The sequence below is a fragment of the Festucalex cinctus genome, chromosome 2 (assembly GCF_051991245.1).
Source record: "Festucalex cinctus isolate MCC-2025b chromosome 2, RoL_Fcin_1.0, whole genome shotgun sequence".
NCBI classification, from domain to species: Eukaryota; Metazoa; Chordata; class Actinopteri; order Syngnathiformes; family Syngnathidae; genus Festucalex; species Festucalex cinctus.
The window spans coordinates 19459180-19482835 of NC_135412.1; the positions used below are offsets into that span (position 1 = coordinate 19459180).

A 23656-nucleotide genomic window follows, 5' to 3' on the forward strand; every position below is an offset into this window, starting at 1 on the left:
TTTTTCCCTAACAGCTTCCTCTGACAGTTCAGGAGCTCCAGGAGGAGCTGAGGGCCCACAAGGAGATGAACAGCCGCCTGCAGCAACCCCATCAGCAAGGCGCTGCCGCTTCCTGCCGTGACCTCCGCATGGAACAGGACCACAGAGGAGGCCTCAGTCCTGGCCACACCCCACGGGAAAGTCCCAGCAACCTCCACAGTCCCGGACCAAAGAACAGCCCGAGAGCCAGTCCGTCCAACACATACAATCCAAGGCAGCAGGAAGTCGACGTCGTCGTTCACAGTTCAAGCTACGGTAGGGGTGGGAACCTCTGAGTACCTCACGATACGATACAATATGTGATACGAGGCTCATGATATGACGATTATCAATATATTGGTCAGGTAATAAATCCACGATAATCTATGATAAAACTACTCAAGACATAGATTTTTTTTAATAAGAAAATAGTTTCTTTTTGTACCATCACTGAAACACAATAGTAAAACTTGTCTTCTTCACAAGTACTTGAGTGTATTTTTTTTTATAACAAATACAAATCTGACAGACCACTTTCTGTGAACAAATTTGTGTCTCTCTTAAACACTATTGTCATGCAACTTGTTTCATTTGATAAATTGTGACACAATTTTTTTTGCATAACATTTTAAAGTAAATCAATCAAATTACTCAAATATTAAATCCAATTAAATCAATATTAGTATTCCTCAGAAATGGTGTGCTTCAAAGAGTCGAAACATAAAATGTTAAAATTGAAGATATAATCCACGTTTCATAGAAACGTATGCAAACCTGAGTCAGTTGCTGGACATATAAATGTCTGACACAAGTAAATGAGTCTTCTTTGCCTGAAGACTTCCGTACATTTCCCCGCCACTCTGATGAGGTGCTCCCCCTGTTGACCCACCAAGTAATTGCTCAATAAGTAATTAACAATCGAGCCGTTATAGTGGCTGTATATTAACTACAAATATCGTGATACTTGCATAGGCGTATCGATAATCTATCAGGAGACAAAGCATCACAATTTATCGCAATATCACTATATCGCCACACTCCTAGGCTATGGCGCGACCAGTCCGACAGCCGCGCAGAGAGTCAGCCCGGCCAGCACCCTTCATCCCGGGTTAAAGCACAGCCCGACTCAAGCAGCGGCCCCCGGCCCCAGTTTAGTCCGCCGTTGCAGCCCCTGCCAGGTGCCGGGCTGCGACGGCTACTCGTCGCCGCCTCCGGACCCGTCGCATGAGAACTTCGTCCACCTGCAGTCGGAGCATGAGCGCCAGGCCAAGGAGCTGTTCCTGCTGAGGAAAACAATGGAAGAGATGGAGGTGAGAATCGACTCTCAAAAGCAGACGCTGGGCGTCCGAGACGAGAGCATCCAGAGGCTCCTGGAGATGCTTCAGGGTCAAGGTCAAGCTCACGGGCAGCGGGGCCGAGGGCAGAGAATGGGCATCTTGGCTGTGGCTGCACAGGAGGCTGAAGCGCAACTGGAAAACATGCACGTAAGAGAGGTGAGTTTTGCACGTTTTGAATTTGTGTGAAAAGTTGTGGAAGTTCGGACTTACCGAAGAGTCTGGTTTAGATACAGAATGGCTTTAATCCCGGAACATTAGCTATCACCTTATGACTACCTGTACAGCTTCATAATCAAACCCAACAAGATTGCATGTAATTTGAGCTATACAGTTGATATGAAAAGTCTACACACCCCTACTTTTGTGATTTATGCGAGTAAAAAAATGAGGCCAAGATAAATCACTGTGACCTATAACCTGCACAACTCAATTAGAAAAATGTTTTTTTTTTTTTTTTTTTAAAGGGATCACACCACAGTGTTTTAAACCCATCAAAAGTTAACTGTAGGCATATAATGATTACATTTAACCTTTGACACCATGGCGATGTAATTTTTTTTAATGAAATTTTGGGTGTTTTGCTGGTTAGTTTTATAACGCGGAAGTAAAACGCCCGGTTGAGTAAAACCCCGCCTCTCCCCGTGTGATTGCCGCGCCGATTGCAGTCTGCTGTCGTATCTCTGCGTTTGAGCACTCCTCTGAGTTTGCTACGCAACTTGACGCAAGCCAGTTCTTTGATAAACATTTGAAACAAAATGGCTCCTTGCCGCAGGAAATCGTGGAGGATTAGGGGAGGAAAGAGAAGAAGAGAGGAAAGGAGGAGGAAAAAAACAAAACCTTTGAACCAGTGACTTGCTGCTAACAGGGTAGGCACACTAAACACCATACTATTCAGTCCATTGAGTTCAATAGTGCAAAAGTTTTACTTGTCGTTTACACAAGAGTCAGACAGAATTTGGGATGTTAAGACAGCCAATTGTCATTGCACTTTGGCTTTGCAAATGTGAAGGATAATTGATTGCTTTGAATTCATTTGGACAGAATCTTTACTGATGATGGCTACTTTTGTTACTGTCCCATGGAGGTCCCAGAAAAAGTGGGCGTCTGTGTTTAGTCTGCAGAGGTGGTGCGGGGGTGGGTCCACACTTAATGATGTCACAAAGTGAACACTCACTCGTTTTCTCAAGTTGGGAGGGGCTCGTGCTTGGAGAGCAGAATGACCTAGAATTTCTCAGAGAGGTGCGAATGGAGGAAAACACCACTTTGGTCAAATTTTTGGTGAGAAATTAGCATTTTAACACGACTAAAAGCTCCAAAAAGTTAATTTTTCATTTTGCTGTCCCTTTTAGGCAGGGATTTTTTTTTTTCCCTCGCTGATTAATGCTTGGCTCTAAAAATAGCTACTACTATCATTTCCCTAAATAATCACTTTGGTGTAGGGCTGGGCGCTATGGTCAAAAAATAAAATCTAAAATGTTTTTCCAAGTCATTCAGGACGATTATGATTTGAATTTTGATTAATTTTCTTTTATTTATTTAAAGGTTTCATTTATTCCACAATAATTCCTGTGTGAAATGTTATATAAGTAACATAAACTTAACAGTTTTCTTAGGTTGTGCTTAATTGCCACAATTAAGTAGTTGGTAGTTTTTGTTAACATGTCTTATAAACCACCCATCCAGCATTCTGCCACTTGTGCAAAATTACAACTCACAATGACATCTGGATGTAACAGAACATAAGATAAACTTTTTATAATCCAGAAGACAAAATTCAATTTCACGATTTAGCAAATTTCCAATGATTCAATTTTCATAATAATAATCCGACCACCAGGGCCAGATAAACAAATCCGTGTTCAGACTGGTGGTATGTGTGTGCGTGGACCTATTTGGTTTCATGTGAGTCATGTCTTGCCCATTAAAGCGTTGCATCTATTGATTGAGAAATGCAAATGCGAGGTTGCACGGGGTCTCTACGATGTTATCCGAGCAGGCCAGGTAGATTTGCAGCACACTGCTTTGGCCTTCTGCCTCCTGCTTTGGTTATTTTTAACTCCAAAATCTTCTTAGCTCTTAATTTCCCTACCTGTGTTTGCGTGTGTGTGTGTGTGTGTGGGTGTGTGTGCGCGTGCATACTCCCACATTTGTTTGTTCCAGGTTGATTTCGTTGTTGCCCTTGTTGTCTGTGTCTCCCACTATATCTGTTGCAGCAAGCGATTGTGAGTGTGTCACTGATCGTGAACATGGCCGCACATCTGGACACAGACGGCTTAGCGTTTCTACCAAGGCCACGCCCCCTCTGGACTTGGGCATGGAATATCCACCCTTGCTGGGTGTTTCTGGCCTGGCAATTGTGATGTCTTTGAATGCAATGTTTCCTGTGCGTGTGTGTGTAATCGGTGAGTACTTGTTCACGCGAGCACATGCACACAGGATAGTATTCTATTCTTAACTGTTTGGGAGCTTGTCATACGTGTGCTTTAAGGAGGTGGATGGTGTGAAAAAGTGTTGTTTGAATCTCCAAAAACAGTTGTGCAGTATTGTCATTTTGATAGGATGTGGTAGTTTGTGTGTGTGTTTTATACATATGACACAAGCATAAGGACAATGCTTTGCTTGCCTAGTTCATTTTTTGAGTCGGGTATTGTGTAGTATGTGTTAGTAGGACTTGGACCATTGCATAAATTCATAGAAATGATTGATGTGGGCTCTATTTACATAGGCAGCGCATGTGCGCTCGCCTTAATAACTGACACATCTTGATTTTCTTTGATTTTTAGCATGTTTGGGAAATTTGGCTGGGAGATCGTGCCGCGCCATGCTAGTTTGAGGGGGTCCTCTTTTACATGCCCCGGTGCGCCTGACAATGTGGTGACAGAAAGTAGACAAGCTTTTAGACCAGGTGAAAGCAGATCTATGTTGTGGCACATGTGCTGTAACGATGTCACAGTAGAGATATCCCGATCAAGATTTTTTTTGGCATCTGAGGCGATACTTTTTGGGCTTGCTCTTTCCGATGCGATTCATTTTTTTTTTTTTTTACTGCAACTCTACTGAGTTAGGGAAACATATGGAAGCCCATTTCCGCCAATTAAAAACAAACAAACAAAAAAAAAACACTGAGACCCGTTTCGTTTTTTTTTTTTTTCCTTTTTCTTTTTTCCCCCACTAGTTATCAGAAGGCCAGTGAATGTCTTGTTTTTTTTTTTCTTTAAAAAAAACAAAACAAAACAAAAAAAACAATGTCAGAAGTCCATTTCCACCAGTGGATTTTTTTTAAATAGTTGAACCAAAAACAAACAAAAAAAACAACAACAAAAAAAACCTTTTTTCTTCCATAAATTCATATATGGATTAAATTTTTTTGTTTATTATTATTTTTTTTGTCATTCTGGCCGATTCCGATTTGAATCAAGGATTAAACCAAACAAACATTTAAAGAAAGATTTCATTTATTCAAAAATAATTGTTGTGCATAAAATTTCAGACAACAATAAGGAGGACCAAATTTGGCCAACGCTCATGTCGACTAATTTTAAATAAGTTTTAACGTAAACATAACATTCACAACTTGTGCAAATTTTAAAAATAATTATTTTTTATTGATTTATACATATATTTTTAATATTTATCATTATTATTATTATTATTATTATTATTATTATCATTACAGTTAATATATATTTTTTATTGTAATTCATAATAAATTTATATTATTTATACATTTGTACCTTAGTTAATTTTAAAATAACCAATTTTATACATTTTGTTTCATCCAAGAGTAACTTGTGTTTCAGAGAATTTTATTTGTCTTAAAAATTTTTTTTTTTTGCATTTAAACATTTTCTTGTTTTGTACCAAAAAATAAATGATCGTCCTACTGCACAGTGCACAAGCTGCACTCCAACTTCACATTTTTTTTTTTTGCCAACATAATTAATAATTATATATTATTAGTGGTGTTAAAAAAATCGATTCGGCAATATATCGCGATACTACATCACGCAATTCTCAAATCGATTCAATAGGCGGCTGAATGGATTTTTTATTTTTATTTTATTTATTTATTTATTTTTTTTAAAGAGCTCAGAATTGTTCATTCGATTTTTAAACTTCCATTTTTAATGGCAAAATATTCAACAAAACGTCTGACTTCGGGTTAGGATTCACACCTTGAGCATGGAAGAATGTTATATGAACGGAACATTAAGCCTTAATATTTTATTTTAATGCTGTTCAAACATGAAACAGATTACAACCTCTATAAGACTGAAATTTCAGATAAATAAATAATACATTTTCATATAAATGTTACACTCTACAAGCTTACTGATTAGTATTTTCTAAATTTGAATGAAAAAAATCGCAACAATCGACTTATAAATTCATATCGGGATTAATCGGTATCGAATCGAACCGTGATACGAATCGAATCGTCAGGTACTAGGCAATTGAATTCTGTTTGGACCAAAAGGAACTCCTATAATAATAATGTTTCTATTTTTTTTTCAATTACTTTTAATACTTTTAAATCTTTGAGTAATTGTGATTTCAATTATTGCCAAAATAATTGTGATTATTTTCATAATCGAGCAACCCTATAGTAGTGTTATTGCAACATACAAGATGGAGTAAATTATTGGTGTCATGAGTTATTTCATAAATTAATTTCTAGACTGAATTCATTACTTCACCCAAACCACTTTTAAGCACAGTGTCATCTAAATTAAAAAAAAAAAAAAAAAAAAGGTGCAAATTCTGTCAGCTTGTTAGCACTTTGATCAGTTTGTGGTCAGTGAAGAATTCAGAATGTCAAATGTCTGGGTTAACCGCTAATTAATCAAAAGATTTCTTTGCACGCGTTTAACTGTGAGGTAACCTTTTTCCTGTCAAGGCCTCTTGCCGATGTTGACTTGTCAGAGTGGTAATTTGGCCTCACACTTGGACTTTGAAGGCCGTTACGGTAGTGCATGCATGCGCGGCTCCCACATATATTTTGATTAGCTCCAGAGGAAGTCGGCACAACTGCCTTCCATTACCGTGCCCCATTATGCTCTTCTGAAATGACCCTGCTCATCGAGCTTCAGCTGAGATACTAAATGCTTAACATGTGTAGACTTTTCGTTTGCCCCGTTTCTACGGGTGATGCTTCCTTGTTGCTGTTGTTGGAATGCAGCTTAATTTTTGTATTAGTTCATTTGCATTGGCTTTCTTCACTTTCTAATGGACCCACACATATCGTTTTAGGTGGCTGGTAGTTTAAGGGACATTTAAAAGTAACATTGTTAGTTAAAGATGCACAGAAAATGGTAATCTGTATTGTAATTCCATGAGAGCATTCAGGTCTTGGAGATCTTCGCCAGATGTCAAGTCACTTGAAGCATCAGTCTGTGTTTATGTCTGGATGGTATGCTCATGAGGGGTTTGTGTGGATAAAAGAGTGCAGGCCATCATTCACCTGCTGATGCCTGCTCTCAGGGGATGCTGCGTGTAATGGCGCTCCCATTTTGTCTTCACGTTTGGCAGCTGTCAGACTTTCTCAAATGCACAAACCCAAACATAAGTTGTATTTTTTTTGTTTTGTTTTGTTTGTGAAACTGAACATCTACATGTGGATTGTTTGACCTCATCATCATTTTGTATTTCGACTCCACTGATGAAAATATAATAGTGAGATGATGTAGAACAGGGGCGGCCAAACTTTATCCTCCGAGGGCCACATGCAGAAACATCGAAGGGTGCAAGGGCCACTCAGATTTATTTATTTTTTTTCAATTTATTAATAACACCAAAATTCATTCCAATCGATTGCATACTGTTTATACATTACGCCCATCTCATCTTTATTCACCACAGGGTTATGAAGAGAAATGTTGTTCCTTATCTACTTGACAATAGTTCATTTGTAATTTTGTATATTTAGAAAAGCTTTACAGTTATATAAAACAAATTTAATCGCCACAAATTTCATTTTTAGTATATGTTGCCTGCTATTTCAAAATGGAAGCTGGGCCACATATGCCCCCCGGGCCATAGTTTGGACACCACATGTAACAGATTTAGCAATAAGATACAAAGATACATTTGTTATGGAAGAAAAAAAAAAAAAAAAAAAGGTTTTCTAAAACATTAAGCGAAATTGTATAATTCCATGCAGCATCCCAAATGAACTTAGGGTGTCACGATACCTGGTTGGGAATCATCCATTATCTGAACCACTTCCCCTCCCGAGGGTCGCCCTAAAATATATAATAAAATGCACTTACTGTATTAGTGAATGCAATTGTAAAAATACTTTTGCAGTACTAGCAATAACCACATAGGGGCAGTGTTCTATTAGGATTTACTGCAATCTCTCTCTCTCTCTCTCTCTCTCTCTCTCTCTCTCTCTCTCTCTCTCTCTCTCTCTCTCTCTCTCTCTCTCTCTCTCACATAGGGGCAGTGTTCTATTAGGATTTACTGCAATCTCTCTCTCTCTCTCTCTCTCTCTCGCTCTCTCTCTCTCTCTCTCTCTCTCTCTCTCTCTCTCTCTCTCTCTCTCTCTCTGTCTGTCTGTCTGTCTGTCTGTCTGTCTGTCCCCCTCCCTCCCTCACATATTGTAATCGACTCTCCCCAGCCACTGGGTCTCAGTAGACTCAATAATAACAGCAACCCCATTGCTCCGTTTCTGCACAGCCCTGACCTGTTGCAAAAGGTTTGCACACATGCACACCAGGGTTATTATAGTTTTGGAATTTTCATTTTATTTAGTTTTGATTTCGTTTTGAGTTATGTTTTTTAAATTTAGTTTAGTTTTAAGGGTGGTTCTGTTAGTTTTTGTTATTTAATAAATGCTTACTTTTAGCTGTTTTATTTAGTTTCAGTATTAGTTTTAGTTTTTATTTTATTTTTTTTATTTTATTTTTTTAAAAAGTGTATTACTTGTTGCAATATTTAATTCAAAAGCCAAGCACGCAAACTTGTCGCCTAGGAACGACATAATCTGAAGGTGCTTTTCTAATGGCTGCTGCTAGATGACATCACTTCTGTGTGACACATTTTCAAACGTCCTTATTTCGGATAAGAATAACAAAATAAATCTACTTAAAATCACATTATCCCCAAAGGCTCATACATGAAATTAATTGCCAAAGACTTAAACTATGGACATTTTGCGCGCCAATTATAGTTTTTTAATTTTGTAAACGTAAAATGTAGTTTCAGTTAGTTTTCGTTTGCTAAAAAGTAGGGGTGTTAAAAAAAATCGATTCGGCGATATATCGCGATACTACATCGCGCGATTCTCGAATCGATTCAATAATAGGCAAAATCGATTTTTTTTATTTATTTATTTATTTATTTATTTTTTTATTTTTTTAGGATTCACACCTTAAGCATGGAAGAATGTTATATGAACGGAACATTAAGCCTTAATATTTTATTTTAATGCTGTTCAAACATGAAACAGATTACAACCTCTATAAGACTGAAATGTCAGATAAATAAATAATACATTTTCATATAAATCTTACACTCTACAAGCTTACTGATTAGTATTTTCTAAATTTGAATGAAAAAAAATCGCAACAATCGACTTATAAATTCGTATCGGGATTAATCGGTATCGAATCGAATCGTGACCTGTGAATCGTGATACGAATCGAATCGTCAGGTACGAGGCAATTCACACCCCTACTAAAAAGCATTTTTGTTTTTATTTTATTTCATTAACAAAATTGTTTTTTGAATTTTAGTTGCAGTTTTTTCATTTTTTTTTAACTAAAATAACCTTGATGCACACATTTTATTTCATGCAGTAATGCAGAGTTGTCATGATCCATAAGGGATTTCAAAAGAGTTTCTATGACGACGTCTCAACCTGGATGAGCTGTTCGGTTCTGTTGCATTTATCCATTTTGTCAAATAATACACAAAGCTCCCATGACCACTTTTTGTTGTGTAGTTAGTATCAGCTTTTGTTTTTGGCAGTATGAAACATCTACATTTCCCTCATATGCTGATTTTTCTTTCTATCCTGTTTTTTTAATACTTGTGCAGTGTTCTTTAAATTAATGTTTTGTTTAAATGTTGTTTTAAGTAGCGATACTTCTGTTTTTAATGTCCAGTCACGTTCCGTGTATCCACTGGCTATTTGGTTCTCTTTCCTGGCAGCCGCTAAATACGAGAAGCCCCTCAAGATTCCCATTTGAAGACATTTCCATCTACCATCACAAATCAAGACCCAGAACTCCCCTTTGCCCACCACAGCCTGGGGAACCGCATGCTTGCCATGCTCTGTTGATCTCCCAGAATGTTTAAGCAGAAAAGTTTATCGAGGCAAAATTACACCCTTGACAAACTCAAAAACACACCCACTCGCTATTCACTCAGTCCTTGTCATATTTATGAGTGACCTTTTTGAAATATCGAAATCCTTTGAGCTGATAGGCAGACACATTTGTGGCAAGCCGGCGTGTTAGCTTTTTCTCCCCCCTTTCCTCTCACTGATGGAGAAGGGATGGGAATGTGAGTGATGGATCTGTATACATACGTAACTCTTTGCATGTTCTGTTGCCTTCAGGCTAGAATTGAACTTTTTGACCGTATCCGTCTGTCAGGATGCCAGCATTTATTGCTATTGTGTTACCTTTGATCCTATTAATTCCATATGTCAGCTGTTCTGACGCGTGGAGCAGAGTTGACAATGTTTGATGACATGCTCCTCTTGAATAACTCAAACTTGTGCTGGGGGACACAACAGTGCTGTAAAAAAAATAGTCAATGGAGAATTTCACTTGGACAATGTTTGAGCGTCACGTTGATTCTCGATTACTCTGATTTGAGTCAACACACTGACACAATAATGCACACATGGTCAGTGGGCAGCAAGAGACATGCTCTTAGAGGAGTAATCCCTGCTAATACACAAGTGAATAAGGACAAGAGGATCAAGGCTCGTCTCCTCTAATTTCATTGGAAGAACTTCATAAGATTCCAGCTTCCAGCAGTTTACCGCAGTACTGTATGTAGGGGTTTCCCTTTATTGCTTTACCACATCTCAACTCATTTTTTGTAAACTGTCAAGGAATGTTTCTGTATGTCTAAACAAGAACCAAATAATATGAGTGAATTTTGGCTTTGAAATGGCATCATGTTAATAATAAGGCTGACAAAGTTGGTGTGAAAGGCCTGATGCGTGCATGCTCCCAACCTGTCACAACTTCAAAGTTCAGCAATCAGTCTTGTATGAATCCCCCCTGGATTATTTTCTGATATCAAATGAGATTAAACATCAGTTCGACATTCTCAATCTTTCTCGGACTTTCATGTCCGAGCCAGAATCTTGTTGATTTCGGAAAAATATCCAGTCCCAGATGCTTGATGTAATTGAGGTGAAATGCAGTATTGGTTTATGTTTTGTGTCAGAAATCTGCCAGATGTAATTTTGAATACATCCTTTCATTGTTCGTTTTTGCAAGGACGACTTTTAGTCATCTGATGATTGATTACCCACGGCAAATGTGATAGATTCTTTTTCGTGTTCTTGGAAAAGGTGTTTCGACGATAAAGCTTGGATATGTGCAGTCGCGTCCTACTCCTTGGCGAGTTTTGGGGGTGCTGGAGCACCTCTAAAGTAAAACGCTCCCAAAATTTGATCATTTCTGTCCTTTTTTAACAAACGAGAGAAGTGTTAAAATCGAATCATACAGTATTTGGTAAAAACATATTTTATCAACAGAAATACACTTTTGCCTCAAAAATGGTTTGATCTAACCGATACTTCCCATTTCTGCTCACTGAACATGTGCGTGTGCAGTCTTCCAGTACTGAAATAGTTTGAGTGAGTAGCCCTACCTTACTTAAACAAGGATTTCTTCAACACATTATTAACATTTCCAGGCCCCATTTCTGCTGCATTTAACCTCTGGCACTGTTGATGTTGTTAGGCAGGTGTTAGCTGACATTTTATTTTAGGTGGGGAATGTTACAGGTGGTGAGAGATTGCCACTGTCCCTTTTGAATTGCAATGAGAGGAGCTCACTTCTGGCATGTTCATGTGTTAATATTAAAGCCAAGTTGCTACTGACTAAGTGACTGAATGTCTGTTAGCATTGAAACTTCTAACACATTGAGGCAAATGTTTGCTTTCGAGCTTCATGAGGGAAAATCATTGAGCGTGAGACCTTCTAAATGGTCTAACTAGTTCCCCTTTATCTAGTAGCCTACTACTGTATATGCTTGTTTAAGGGTAGTTAAGAGTAAAAGCTATGATGAATTATTGATGGGAGACACTAAGCACATGCGCAGGCAGACAGTTGCTGCAGCGGTAACATGCTAGACATCTTCAGGAAAGACTGAGTGAGGTATAAGAAAATGACGACATGAGAATATTAAATGGTAGAGTATATATAGTAGATCATATGAACATATCTGCAATCTGCGGAAGGACTCAGACAAAGAGATCGACGTAAAGTGGTAAGAGCACCTGCTAATTGAGTCAAATTCTATCTTACGAGGACCAGAAAGTTGCTTAAATGACAAAATTGTCATTTACTTTTATGGCAGACGTTTAAAAGCGTCATATTAATTGCAAGGAGCTGTCGGCATTCAGGAGCACTAAAGATGATGAGCCGCCAAGCATATTTTTATCGGGTTCCTCCTCAAGAGCTTCATCGGCGCAACCAGCAGGCAGACCCAGCTAAGTCCAGAGCTTTGCAGACTGTCATTGATATGAAGGTAGGACTTCCTCAAGTTAGATTGCCACTGTGATACTTACGATTTGTGCTTGAACTAAGCTTGCTGTCCCGAAATGAAAACCTAATGTGCTGCTGTTTTTAATTCAGCAACATACAGACAGAACGTTTGGCTATCACCTATGACAACAACCGCAATTATTGATGAGCTCTGCTGTAACTTGAGCAGAAGTGGCCACCGGCCTGAATGCAGACGGAGAATGCGTTATTGTCTCTGCTCCAGTACGAGTGATGATGACAGTGATGACAGTACAACATAGTAGTGATAGTGATGAAAGTCAAGCTTAACTGCCCATATAGAGTTGTGCGCCAAAGTGGAAAAAAATAAAAAACAAAAAAAAACTTTTCGTTAACACATTACTTTAAAAAAGAAAACTAGCTACCGTATTTTCACGACTATAAGGCGCACCGCATTATAAGGCGCACCTTCAATAAATGACATATTTTCAGACATTTTCCATATTTAAGGCGCTACATTAGAGGCTGGAGTTACGCTATGCATCCATTAGATGGTCTGCGCTAAAGGGAATGTCAACAAAACAGTCAGATAGGTCAGTCAAACTTTATTAATAGATTACAAATCAGCTTTGTGACAACTCCAAAATGAATAAACAGCTGTTTTATTATTTTCTTTGAGGTAAAGTATTAGTATTAGCTAGCAATCCAAGATGGCGGGATCTTCTGCGCATGCGCGTCACCCATCGTGCAGGGTCACCGATAGCGTCTTGACAGCGAGACCTCTTGCGGCTCAATATTGATCCATATATAAGGCGCACTGGATTATAAGGCGCATGGTCAGCTTTTGAAAAAAATTGAAGGCTTTTAGGTGCGCCTTATAGTCGTGAAATATGTTGATAAAACTAAATAAAACAAACTACAATTCTAGCGAAAATGTCACTCGTTTTCATCTTTGTCGATTAATAATCATGAGTTATTTATTTCGGCATTACTGTACAGCCGTTTAAAGAAAGGAAGGTCGGTCAATCGTTTGAGGATTGTAATTTAGTATAGGCCTACATTATTACACAATACTTAGTGACTTTGTTCATCTTTTACTTGACAAATGCTCTAAATATATATAAAAAACAACTAAAACTAATACAACAATTTTCAAAAAAACAAACGTGCTCTAAAAACTAATTAGAGCTAACTGAATTCAAATAACAAAAGTGAAATTAAAATCCTAAACTACTATAACCCTGTTATGCACTTGATCAAGTAGTTTCAAATAAAGCGCTATATATAAAGCAGTCCATTTATCAAAAGCCACAGATGGAGGCCTTTCACTCACAGCTCAAAACTTAGAAGTCATTAGAGCTGTGAAAAAGTTGCAGTTGTCGCATATGTGGAGGTGTGCACAGCCACACATCCAGCCAACAACTTTGTACCTCCACCCCCACCCCCCTAAAATATTTCAGCTCACACCCGCATACACAAAACCACACTAGCAACTTTTTACGCATACTCAGGATATGTCTACCTTTTTAACAAACTGCATGCACATATGAACACTTGGTATGCTTGTAGTACATTTACATTTTGAGTGAATGAATTGGAATTGAAGCAAATGCTGTTAAACATACAGTATGATGTTCGTCCCGGGTTACAGTGATGAAGTTGCTGAATAACGCTGTCCAGTGTTGCCATCTATAATAGTCAGTAATGTGCACTGGGAATTTCCCCTTTGTGATTACAGAACAGTACACCTCCTTTCTGTTTTGATCCTGACGTTATCTGGCAGGTACGGTGATGAGTGCTCATTTCTTGATCTTTCTGTTTTCATCTTGAGCTTAAGTCTTCTGAGGTTGGAATGTTGTGCCTTCGTACAGTTCATACTGCATCAGTTTAGGGCCCAGCTGGTACTGAATGCTGATTCAACGCGAAGCTCAGTATTTTACTTGGCTTTCTTCCTTTGTGTGTCTTTCCCTTGCAGAAATACAACAGGTAACCTAAAATATCTTACAAAGACAGTAGCAGTGGTTCTTAACCTTGTTGGAAGGAGTGAACCCCACCAGTTTCCAATGCACATTCGCCAAACCCCTCTTTATTGAAAAATGAAATAAGATTCCCCCCCCAAATTTAAGACATAGGTATAGGGTTTACCGGTGAACAAAATGAACAGGGAGATTTGTTTTCTTTTTTCTTTTTTTCCATTGAATCTGGCTCACTTCAGCTTGAATTTATCAAACGTTGCTTTTTTTTGTATTCTTCATCTCCATGCGGGCTTAAGGACGTTCCTATAGTTTTGCTAGATAGCTAGTTGTGCTGAAGTAGAATTGCTCAACTTGGATTAGCAAGTCATCAGTTAGGATGCTGACTCCCATCAGTCAATTCAACTCTATATTTATAGAGGACTTTAAATTAACCACTGCTGTTTTCTTAAGATGGAACCCAGGGGCAGCAGATAGAATGAAAATAGCAGAGGCCCCACAATTGAACCCTGGGGAACACCAAACGTCCGTTATACATGTCAATTTATATTATTGCACATATTTGTCTGACCATTTTCTTTTTTTGCTCGACATAGTGTGTAGAAACGGATTACATTCAAGTAATCACACGATGTACCATCACAACAGTCACAAGTCCACTATTGAGTGCACCAAATTCCCTTCAGTCAATGATCGCCAAGCGGTATGTGTCATCCCGAATCATGTGACTCAGGTGTGCGCCTTGACCTCCGCCGAACCCCTGAGACTGACTCACCGAACCCCTGGTAGTCGATTGAACCCAGGTTAAGAACCACTGGACTATAGGCTACATTCTGTCAACAGTCCATGACCACACATATGTTATATTAATATTACTTTTGATCAATCTCAATCTGAACAGTTGAAGGGAAGCTAAACCCCCAACTGATTTTACCTCAGTGTGGAAATTTGCATGGTCTCTGTGTCCTTCTTGGAGGGTATTTGCAGCACCATGTTCTGGTCAGGGCTGATGTCAGAGATAGTAATGGAGGTCAGATGCTTCCATGTTGCCTGTGGCGTGTGCTGATGGCATCATGCAATCTGCTTCCATTTATTCAATTCCCGTTCTCTTCTCGTCCAAGGTTTAGCATTCAACGTATGTATGAACACATGCGGCTAAACAATCTCAGGACCTGCCCATGGCAGAACCTTCCATTCCCTCAGCCGTACTTGGTTGCCAGCCTTGGCGTTTGCTATCCCTTACTCATGTACAGGGCCTATAAATCTGAGGTTTATTTAATGATCCTTAGTATCAGCCTTGCTTTTTACGTTGCCCCCTCCGTAATAGGTAGAATTTAGGTAGAACGAGTTGTATCCTAGCTTCCTTGAAATGAAGTGCCTCTCAGTTCAGCCGATGGTAGTTTGTTTCACATCAAGATCAAGAGCTTTTTACACCACCTCCCAATGGTTTTATGCATGAGTGTGTGGTTGAACAAATTGATAACTTGAAAGAAAGATGGTTGTTTAATTGCTGGCATGTAAGACAGACAATCTCTTTCGCAAGTTAAATCCGCCTGCTGTTGCTGGTGCAGGACACCAAGATCTCTTCATTGGAGAGGAACATAAGAGACTTAGAAGATGAGGTCCAGATGTTAAAGACCAGCGGCCTGCGACATCCTGACGACAGGCAGGATGAGTTCAAACAGGTGGAGGTCTACAAGAGCCATTCGAAATTCATGAAGACCAAGGTAGAATGTCTTGGACGACTCCTGCATGTCCGGAATGTTGCATGCTAGAACAAAAAAACGTTTTGTAGTAACTGTATTTGAACATCCATGGCTCCAATGCATGCTAATGTGTTTGGCATGATCAAGCACGGACCCATAGTTGAGTGCTGTGTCCAAGAGAGTTGTTCCCAACAACTTGTGTTACACACAAAAGGTGCAAATTCTATTCCTTTCCCTGACATGACATCACTCACAAGAAACTAAAGAAGCAACTGTAGTTTTCTCACAGCTGATAGTTCATCCTTTGTAAATAAATTCACTTAGAGAAAGATTGACTGAATTGTCCCATCGATGGAAGATTGAAGGTGAAACTCTTCATGGTCGCAGTTTCTATGCAGGTCACATTCTTCGTTCAACAAACACTGCGCTGTTGTAACTTGCACACATACTGCAAAACAACAAACACAGATACATAACTGGTACCTGAACGGTTCATTTCCCACATGCCAAGAACCACCACTGACTGACTGAAAACAAAGGAGCAACAAGCTGTTGCGTGTATCATTGACATGATAATGCACTGTAATTGCCCTTTGCTCTGTATAAAAGTGGCCTTGAAAAACCTAACAACAAGATCTTGTTTGGTTGCAAGCTTTCTTCCTATGTGTTTGTCTCTGTAGGAGCAGGCCTCATCAACATTTGTCTCCTCGATCCGGCCAGCTCCCACCTTCCTACTCCCCACTCAACATCCCTGGATCTCAGAACAAGCAGAAGTACTTCTACATTAGTTCATGCCGCACCGCAAATACCGTAATTTCAGGACTATAAGGCGCAACTGACTATAAGCCGCGTTAGCTAAATAAGTAAGCCACAGGTGTTTTAATGTTACCGCACCGGTATATAAGGGTTCCCGCTACCACAGATGGCGCTTTTCCACCGTAACGGTTCCACACCGAAGCGGCAATTTTTGTCCCCGGATGTTAGTGTCTCCACGGGACTTTTTCGGGGCCGAGCCGGTCCGTTGTAACCGCTGTTTAGAACCCTTTCGGCTCGGCAGTGGTTCTGCTGCGCCGGTCGTCGGGGGACTAGCGGGGCCGTGACGTCACCTGTCGTCTGATTGGCCGACAGCAACGCCGCAAACAACGCCGTGGCAGACGCCCATTTCCTTGTTTTAAGCAAGAAGAGGAAGAGGCACCCTAAATATAATAATGTTTTACAACAACGCTGAACAACTATTTACAATTTAAAAGATGCTTGTGGATGGATTTGTAATGTTTGTGGTTTTAAAAAACCTCGCTAGTGCCATCGCTGGCTGGTTGTGTGTTCCCATTTGCTTGAATGAGAGCTCCAGCGGCAGAGCTCTCCATTCAGAAATAGCTGTGCGAGCCGGTCGTAAATCGCAATATTTCATCCATGGTGGTTCATATTAAATTGTAAATAGGGTTCAATGTCGGCGCGACTCGTGAAATGTTATCTCAGATCCGCAAACAATCCGGGAGTGCAAACTTGGCTCGGACGGTTTAAATGTTGCCGCCCCCTTCCCGCCGTGCGCCAGTTGTAATGGAAAACCAGCGGTTGCGTGAGGTGTGGTGTGGTGTGGTGTGGTACCCTTGTGCGACCAATGGAAAAGCGGCAAGAGGGGATTGTCGGGATGACTGTTTCGGAATATAGAGCGTCCCATTTATTAACATCTGAGCAGCATTCGTGAGGTGCACAAATAGTACAGCACACGTCCTGCAGTCACAGTAGTAGTATAGTACAACAACAGAACAAAATTTATAGTACTTGACGGGGCAATAATGTCAAATGGCTTAATGAAATCCCTTTTTTTAAAGTGATTACCAGTAACGCGGCAGTAAATGTGCATTAACTCATTTGTTCCCAGAAGCCTTTGATGCAGCCTCTGACCTGAAGAGGAAGTTTAAAGCAATGGTAGTTATTACAAAAACGGCCAGCAGGTGGCAGCAGAATATCAGTGATCAACGAGGGCCATGTTGCAATAAGCTCTTTTCCCCAGTGTTTTCAACAGATTTGTGAATGATGAAACTTAGCTATATTCTAATGCTAATTGCTGTAAAACAGAAATATATACAGATGTACTTTTTTCATGATGAAAGAAGAGACTCTAATCTTTCTTTTGGTAGGTTCCATGTTTTTATAGCAATGGAACACAATATTTTGTCGACCTTGCAAAATCAGTCAAAATCTTATGCACTTCTCCGTTTCTTTCTAATGAGGGCACAAACTGTCTCGCTCTCGTTCGGTCTCTCTTATGGTATTTGCGCTCACTTGTTTTATTTTGCTCTGCCTGGTGCTCTTGCGCTTCCTTTATAGTGCGCCCCTTGTGATCTGGTGGATAAGCCGCACCGTTCTATTAGCCGAAGGGTTGAATGCCAGTGAAAATAGTAGCGGCTTATAGTCTGGAAATTGCGTTGTTAACCTTGCACTTATTGTTAACCTTGCACTTACTGATATCATGCACACTGAGTTACTCTGTGACCCCACCTTTACCTTGTATCTTTTTTTTCCTGCTGGTTCTTTCTCTCCATAACAAATATTTGCATGCAAGCGCACTGGTCTTCTTAGTCTTAATTTCCTTTTTATGAGCTGATCAAAATTAGAGAAATCACTGCTTCAATCAGCGTTGTACATATTTTGGCGCTTGCACTTAGATGGCAATCTTTGACTTCAGCAACCGGAGCACTCCCATTTAGCTTTTGCTTTGCTCTCTGGCTCAACCTCCAAATTGTGTTGCCCATAGCTCTACATCACTACACCTGTGCATGTATTTTGACCTTATGTTTTGCCAGATGTGAGAAAGCTTACTATCTCATCTTCCCTAACATGTTAATGTTAATGTCTTCATTACAACTTAGCTCAGGGATTTGGGGGTGGTGTGTGGGTGAGGGGGTAGGACCACACACTTCCTAACCAGTTGTACGACAAAATTGATATTTTAGATATGATACCCCAACAACAAAGGGTTTGAAACAAAAAACAAAATAACCACATTGATTTTTTTTTTAGTGCTAATGCAAAGGGTTCTCTTTGCATAAAAGTTATCATTCAAAGATGGCAACAAAACCTGGTGTAAGCTCGACGTGTGCCATCTAGTTGTGAATGATGATATCACACCTAAAAAAACTGCCACACATTTTTGCAGTTCGACACCTGCAAATTTGCATATTTAAGATTTTTTTTCATATTTTCCCCCAATATTTTTAAATATCTTGTTTCATTCCCTGTTTTTTTTGTTTTTGCTGCACCATTTATCTCCCATTTTGTATATTTGTTTGGATTTGCAAAACAAAAGCATTAAAAAAAAAAGTTTGTAATCTTTGTGAAACAACAGTAGATTTTTTTTATTTTTTATTTTTATTATTATTTTTTTTATCAGCAGTGATTATTCAGTGCTGCACTTATAAAGTCAACATTGGTTCAACAATATTCCAAAGGTGATGTAATATATATTATGCAAAGACTGGCAGTTCAGCATCATTTCAGTAATTTGGGTTATTTATTTAAATGACGTAGTGGCAGAAATTCCTGTAACATGATTACAGCAACAGGGAATGGTTAGATGTCAATAACAAACATTGAATTGTTGGTTGCCATAGTTTTGCAACCCCTCTGGATCTTCCCATTTGAAGGAACTCTAAAAGGATACAAATTTAAAGTGATTATTCAGACTCAGCAGGGCAGAATTCTAATGTGCGTGAATACGTGTGTCTCATTTCGATAGTTGCCTGTATTCAATTTTGGCTTCCACAGTTTGGATGAGAACAGCATGCGCAATTTATTTACGTTGATGATCATTTGTGGTGTACGTGAGTGCGACTGAGAGAAACAGCGTTGCCTTTTGCACGTGTTGCATGCTATCACTTGCATCAGTCCCCTCAAGACTCTGGCGAAATGTATTTGTGTGTGTGTGATTGCCAGATAGAGCAGCTGAAGCAGGAGCTGAACAGGAAGGAGTCTGAGATGCAGGCCCTGCAGACCAAACTGGAAACATTAACCAATCAGAACTCAGACTGCAAGCAACACATCGATGTGCTCAAGGAGTCCCTCACGGCGAAGGAGCAACGTGCCAATACGCTGCAGACAGAGGTTAGTTTACATGTAAGCACAGGTGCACAGAAATACTTGGACGGACACACATTCTCACAATGAGGCTGTTAACGATGAAATGGCTACAAGAAGAGGCCATCTTTGAAGTCCCTCAACTTGATGGCTGTAATGATTTTATCTGTGCTATGAGCGATGGAGGCATGTTGCATGTACAGAGATGGTGTGCATGTGAAGCCAGGGAACATTTAACATTTTTCTCCATCACTCTCAAGACTTGGAAATGATACTTTAGATCTCTCTGTGTTCCCCAGTCGAGAGTGGCCTGCTGACTTTGTCCAGTCGTCATTACAGGAAGCAATTTGGGCCAACATTAGGCCTAATTGTCCATACATGCGAAAGGAATTTTGGCTCTTGTCGTGAATACATCATACTTACAGGGACTGGTTTCAGTGGGTGGTTTGAATTTCAGGGGTGGTTTTGTGAGAGCTTTTATACCCCACCAACACAACCTTACCACCCACCCCCCGAGCTAGTGAAAAATATGACAGCAAAGACATCCTTTAAATACTCAACGTCATGTTAATAGTGTGATAACACCATATTTTAAGAATTCAGATTCGGTACATACAACCTGGCGTTCTTCAGTCGTAGATAGTTATTGACACAAACATTTGTTTACAGTAAATTCCATAAGTCCAGGTTGTCCTCAACTTCCGAGCTGAATAGGTTCTGCGAGGCCGTTCGTAAGTTGAATTGTTCATAGGGATGTAACGGTAATGGCAATATTGTGATATTGCGATATTAAAACTGCCACAATATCGTCGTCTTTTCACAATATTAAAAGCAGCACATCTGTTTAAAAAGGTTGATTTCCATTTGTGCATTCTTTCTAGCACCCTCTGGTGGCTAGTTTTTTAGTGCAGTTGAATTTTCACAAGGCATGTTTTGGCCCTTCTATGTTTGAAATCCACGCTAACGGTCAGATGAAGGGGAATGTAATATGCTTGTGAAGCAAGTCAATATGTGGAGGAACTCAATCTGTGCGTGCATTAGCAAGTAAGTGCCTCAATATTGTTATTCGAGATTGTAGGTTGTTTATACGCATTGCTGTTATGTACAAAAAGCACAATATTGTGTTTTTGTTTTTTTGTTTTTTACAATAACGTGACCTTTTTATTCAGTCACCGTCCCCACGTGATAACTATCGTATCGTGAGGTTCATATCGTGACCATATCGTATCATGTTGTTTGGATATCGTTTACGTCACTAATTGTTCACAAGTTGAGTTACATTTTAAAAAAACGAAAAGAAAAACTCATGAAATTATATACAGTACATGCTTTATAGACATACTCTCTATACATAAATGCAAATATAAAAAAATAAAAATAAAATTAGAGAGAGAGAGAGGTAATGTATGACGTGGCGCACACTTAGAAATATGAACTTGCAAACGCAATATGACATTTTATGTCATTCATGGGCATCGGTTAGTTTGTTTGTATCTGCGAAGGAGAAAATGACCTTCTTGAAACTGTTCCTTTATATTGTTCATGTTGTTTATAGAATTGAAGATATATATATCCATTACACTATGACTGATCATGTGCAGACGCCAATTTCTACCTGCGCGCATCTACGAAAGCTACAAAATAAAGACCACAGTTAGACTGTGCTTTGTGCTATGCTTTTGCTGGCCACAAAAATAGGGCCCTGTGAGTCAACGTGTGCATGCTAATAGTGACTGATTATGTGGGTTCATGCTAAAAGTGACATTCAATTGATTCTAATGCTTCTGATGGTGGGAGCTTAGACTCCCATGACGCGTAATTGGATCTGATAGTATCACTAAATGCACATGCAGTTAAGCACAAACATACAAAACACACCCACTCTCGGGGCTGATTGCTTGGCTCTCATCTCCGTCCGGTCTCAAGAGGTTATTTCCTGCTATTGAAGTAGCCTTTTCCCTTGCTTGAGAAAGTCTTGGGTTTCCGCATGTAAGTGGGCAAACCCCAGGATGAGTAAAGCTATTTAGGGCATTTGGGGCCAAGTATTGCCCTGCATTCCTCTGTTGCCTGACTGTCACTCAACTTTCGAGCACAGCCATTCTCCCTTCCAACTCGTTCATCTTATCCACTTCTACAATTTATTCATCTTCGCTTCTCCACATTTCTTCTTTGTTTTAGTCGTTACTTCAGCCAAGCCTATCATCTCCACACCAGTGCACTGTGGATGTGTTTGCGACTTTGTCAATTGTGGTTCTTGTGACTGACAGTAATTGGTGCACAATGGCTCATAGGAGCAACGCTCAAAGCGGCAATCCAAGAAGCAGCAATGTCTCTTCAAGCGGTTGATGGATTTGTCAGTTAGTGTTGAGGACGGCTTCCACATGGGCCTCTTTGGATTTATCTGCAGATAAGTGTAATTGTAGAAAAATATTGAGTGTGAGCGCAGGGAGGAAGATTTTCTGCCTGTGTCTGGAAACTTGGCCAAAATACAAAACGAGTGTGTCCTTCCTGCGGCGATTATGACCACGCACTGTTGAAACGATACACCTGCAGATCAGGTGACATGACAGAAAGCCTCTTAAAATATTTAAACAGCCCGTCTAACGTGGAAATACATTGAAGCATTGTGTAAAGCACCATGAAGCAGAATTTTATCTCTGCTTCAACGACAACCAATAACTCATTTTGAGTTTGCCAAAACAAAACAGTCATGTTTTAAAAATGCAACAAAAAACTATGAGGGTAACATTTTGGCCCCCACTGGGATTGATGCATCTTCTGTGGCACATTGTGACATCACAAATATGCGACACTACCTTAGGAGAGGGGAGGGGTTGAGAAGTTGGGCACGACTTGAGCCACAACCACAACAGATGGACCAACATGGCAAGTCTATTATTTTCAGCGGATAATTATCGTCCAAATTATTATTATTATTTTTATTATATTATTATCTGGTTTATCTGTTTGAGGTCAAGTTGGTCGATAATTGCCGATAATTATCAGTCACCTATATTATCGTGCATCCCTAATGATTATACGTTTTTGACACTGCTGCCCACACCTGTCACCTATACTTATTATAGTACAAACTAGATAGATAGATAGATAGATACCGTAATTGCCGGACTATAAGCCGCGACTTTTTTCACACGCTTTCAACCCTGCGGCTTATACAATGATGCGGCTAATTTATGCATTTTTTCTAACAGCCACCAGGGGCGCTTGAGCAGAAAAGGTAAGAGTGAGACAGGTGGAATATATGTTTCGAGGAAGATGCAAGTTTAATGTAACTTGGCGCTTTGTGCATGAATAAAATTAGCATGAACAGACCCTCATCATGGAAAATACACGAAGTCTCAGTCTCAGTGACTTTTACCAGTATGTTATTTTTAACCAACCTTGTTAGTTGCTGCCGTATTGATGCTGTGTTACTGCCACGTCACAGGCACTGTTTGGAAAGAAAAGCTAAGGTATATTATTAAACCTTTGAAAACTCTTTCTGTGTACCCTCTGTCTTTGTAAATATCTCATGTTTCAATGTGGGCACATGCGGCTTATAGTCAGGTGCGGCTTATGTATGTACAAAATGCTTTTTTCCTTTAGAAATGTACTGAGTGCGGCTTATAATCAGGTGCGCTCTATAGTCCGGAAATTACGGTAGGGAGGTAGATAGATAGATAGATAGATAGAAAGTTTGTGGACTGTGTACTTTGGTCAGTGAGTGATACAATGGTGAAGAGTGTAGCACCCTCAAAGTGGTTATTTTTGGTGATCTTTCCTTGTGTCTAAAATTGTTGTAAACACACTTCTGCAGATGAGCTAGTAGTTCTTCTGCACTCTGACAA

The 23656-nt window shown here is 39.6% G+C and overlaps 1 protein-coding gene across 2 annotated transcripts in view; it reads left to right on the forward strand.

Annotated features, from left to right (window-relative positions):
* Positions 1-23656, forward strand: part of LOC144014045 (ERC protein 2-like) — a 168839-nt gene that overhangs the window by 8304 nt on the left and 136879 nt on the right. For both annotated transcript variants that reach the window (XM_077513538.1, XM_077513539.1), the window contains exons 3-6: positions 15-294; positions 1063-1511; positions 15594-15749; positions 19668-19835. In XM_077513538.1, the coding sequence (XP_077369664.1) occupies positions 15-294; positions 1063-1511; positions 15594-15749; positions 19668-19835 (1053 nt within the window). The remainder of the gene's footprint in view (positions 1-14; positions 295-1062; positions 1512-15593; positions 15750-19667; positions 19836-23656) is intronic.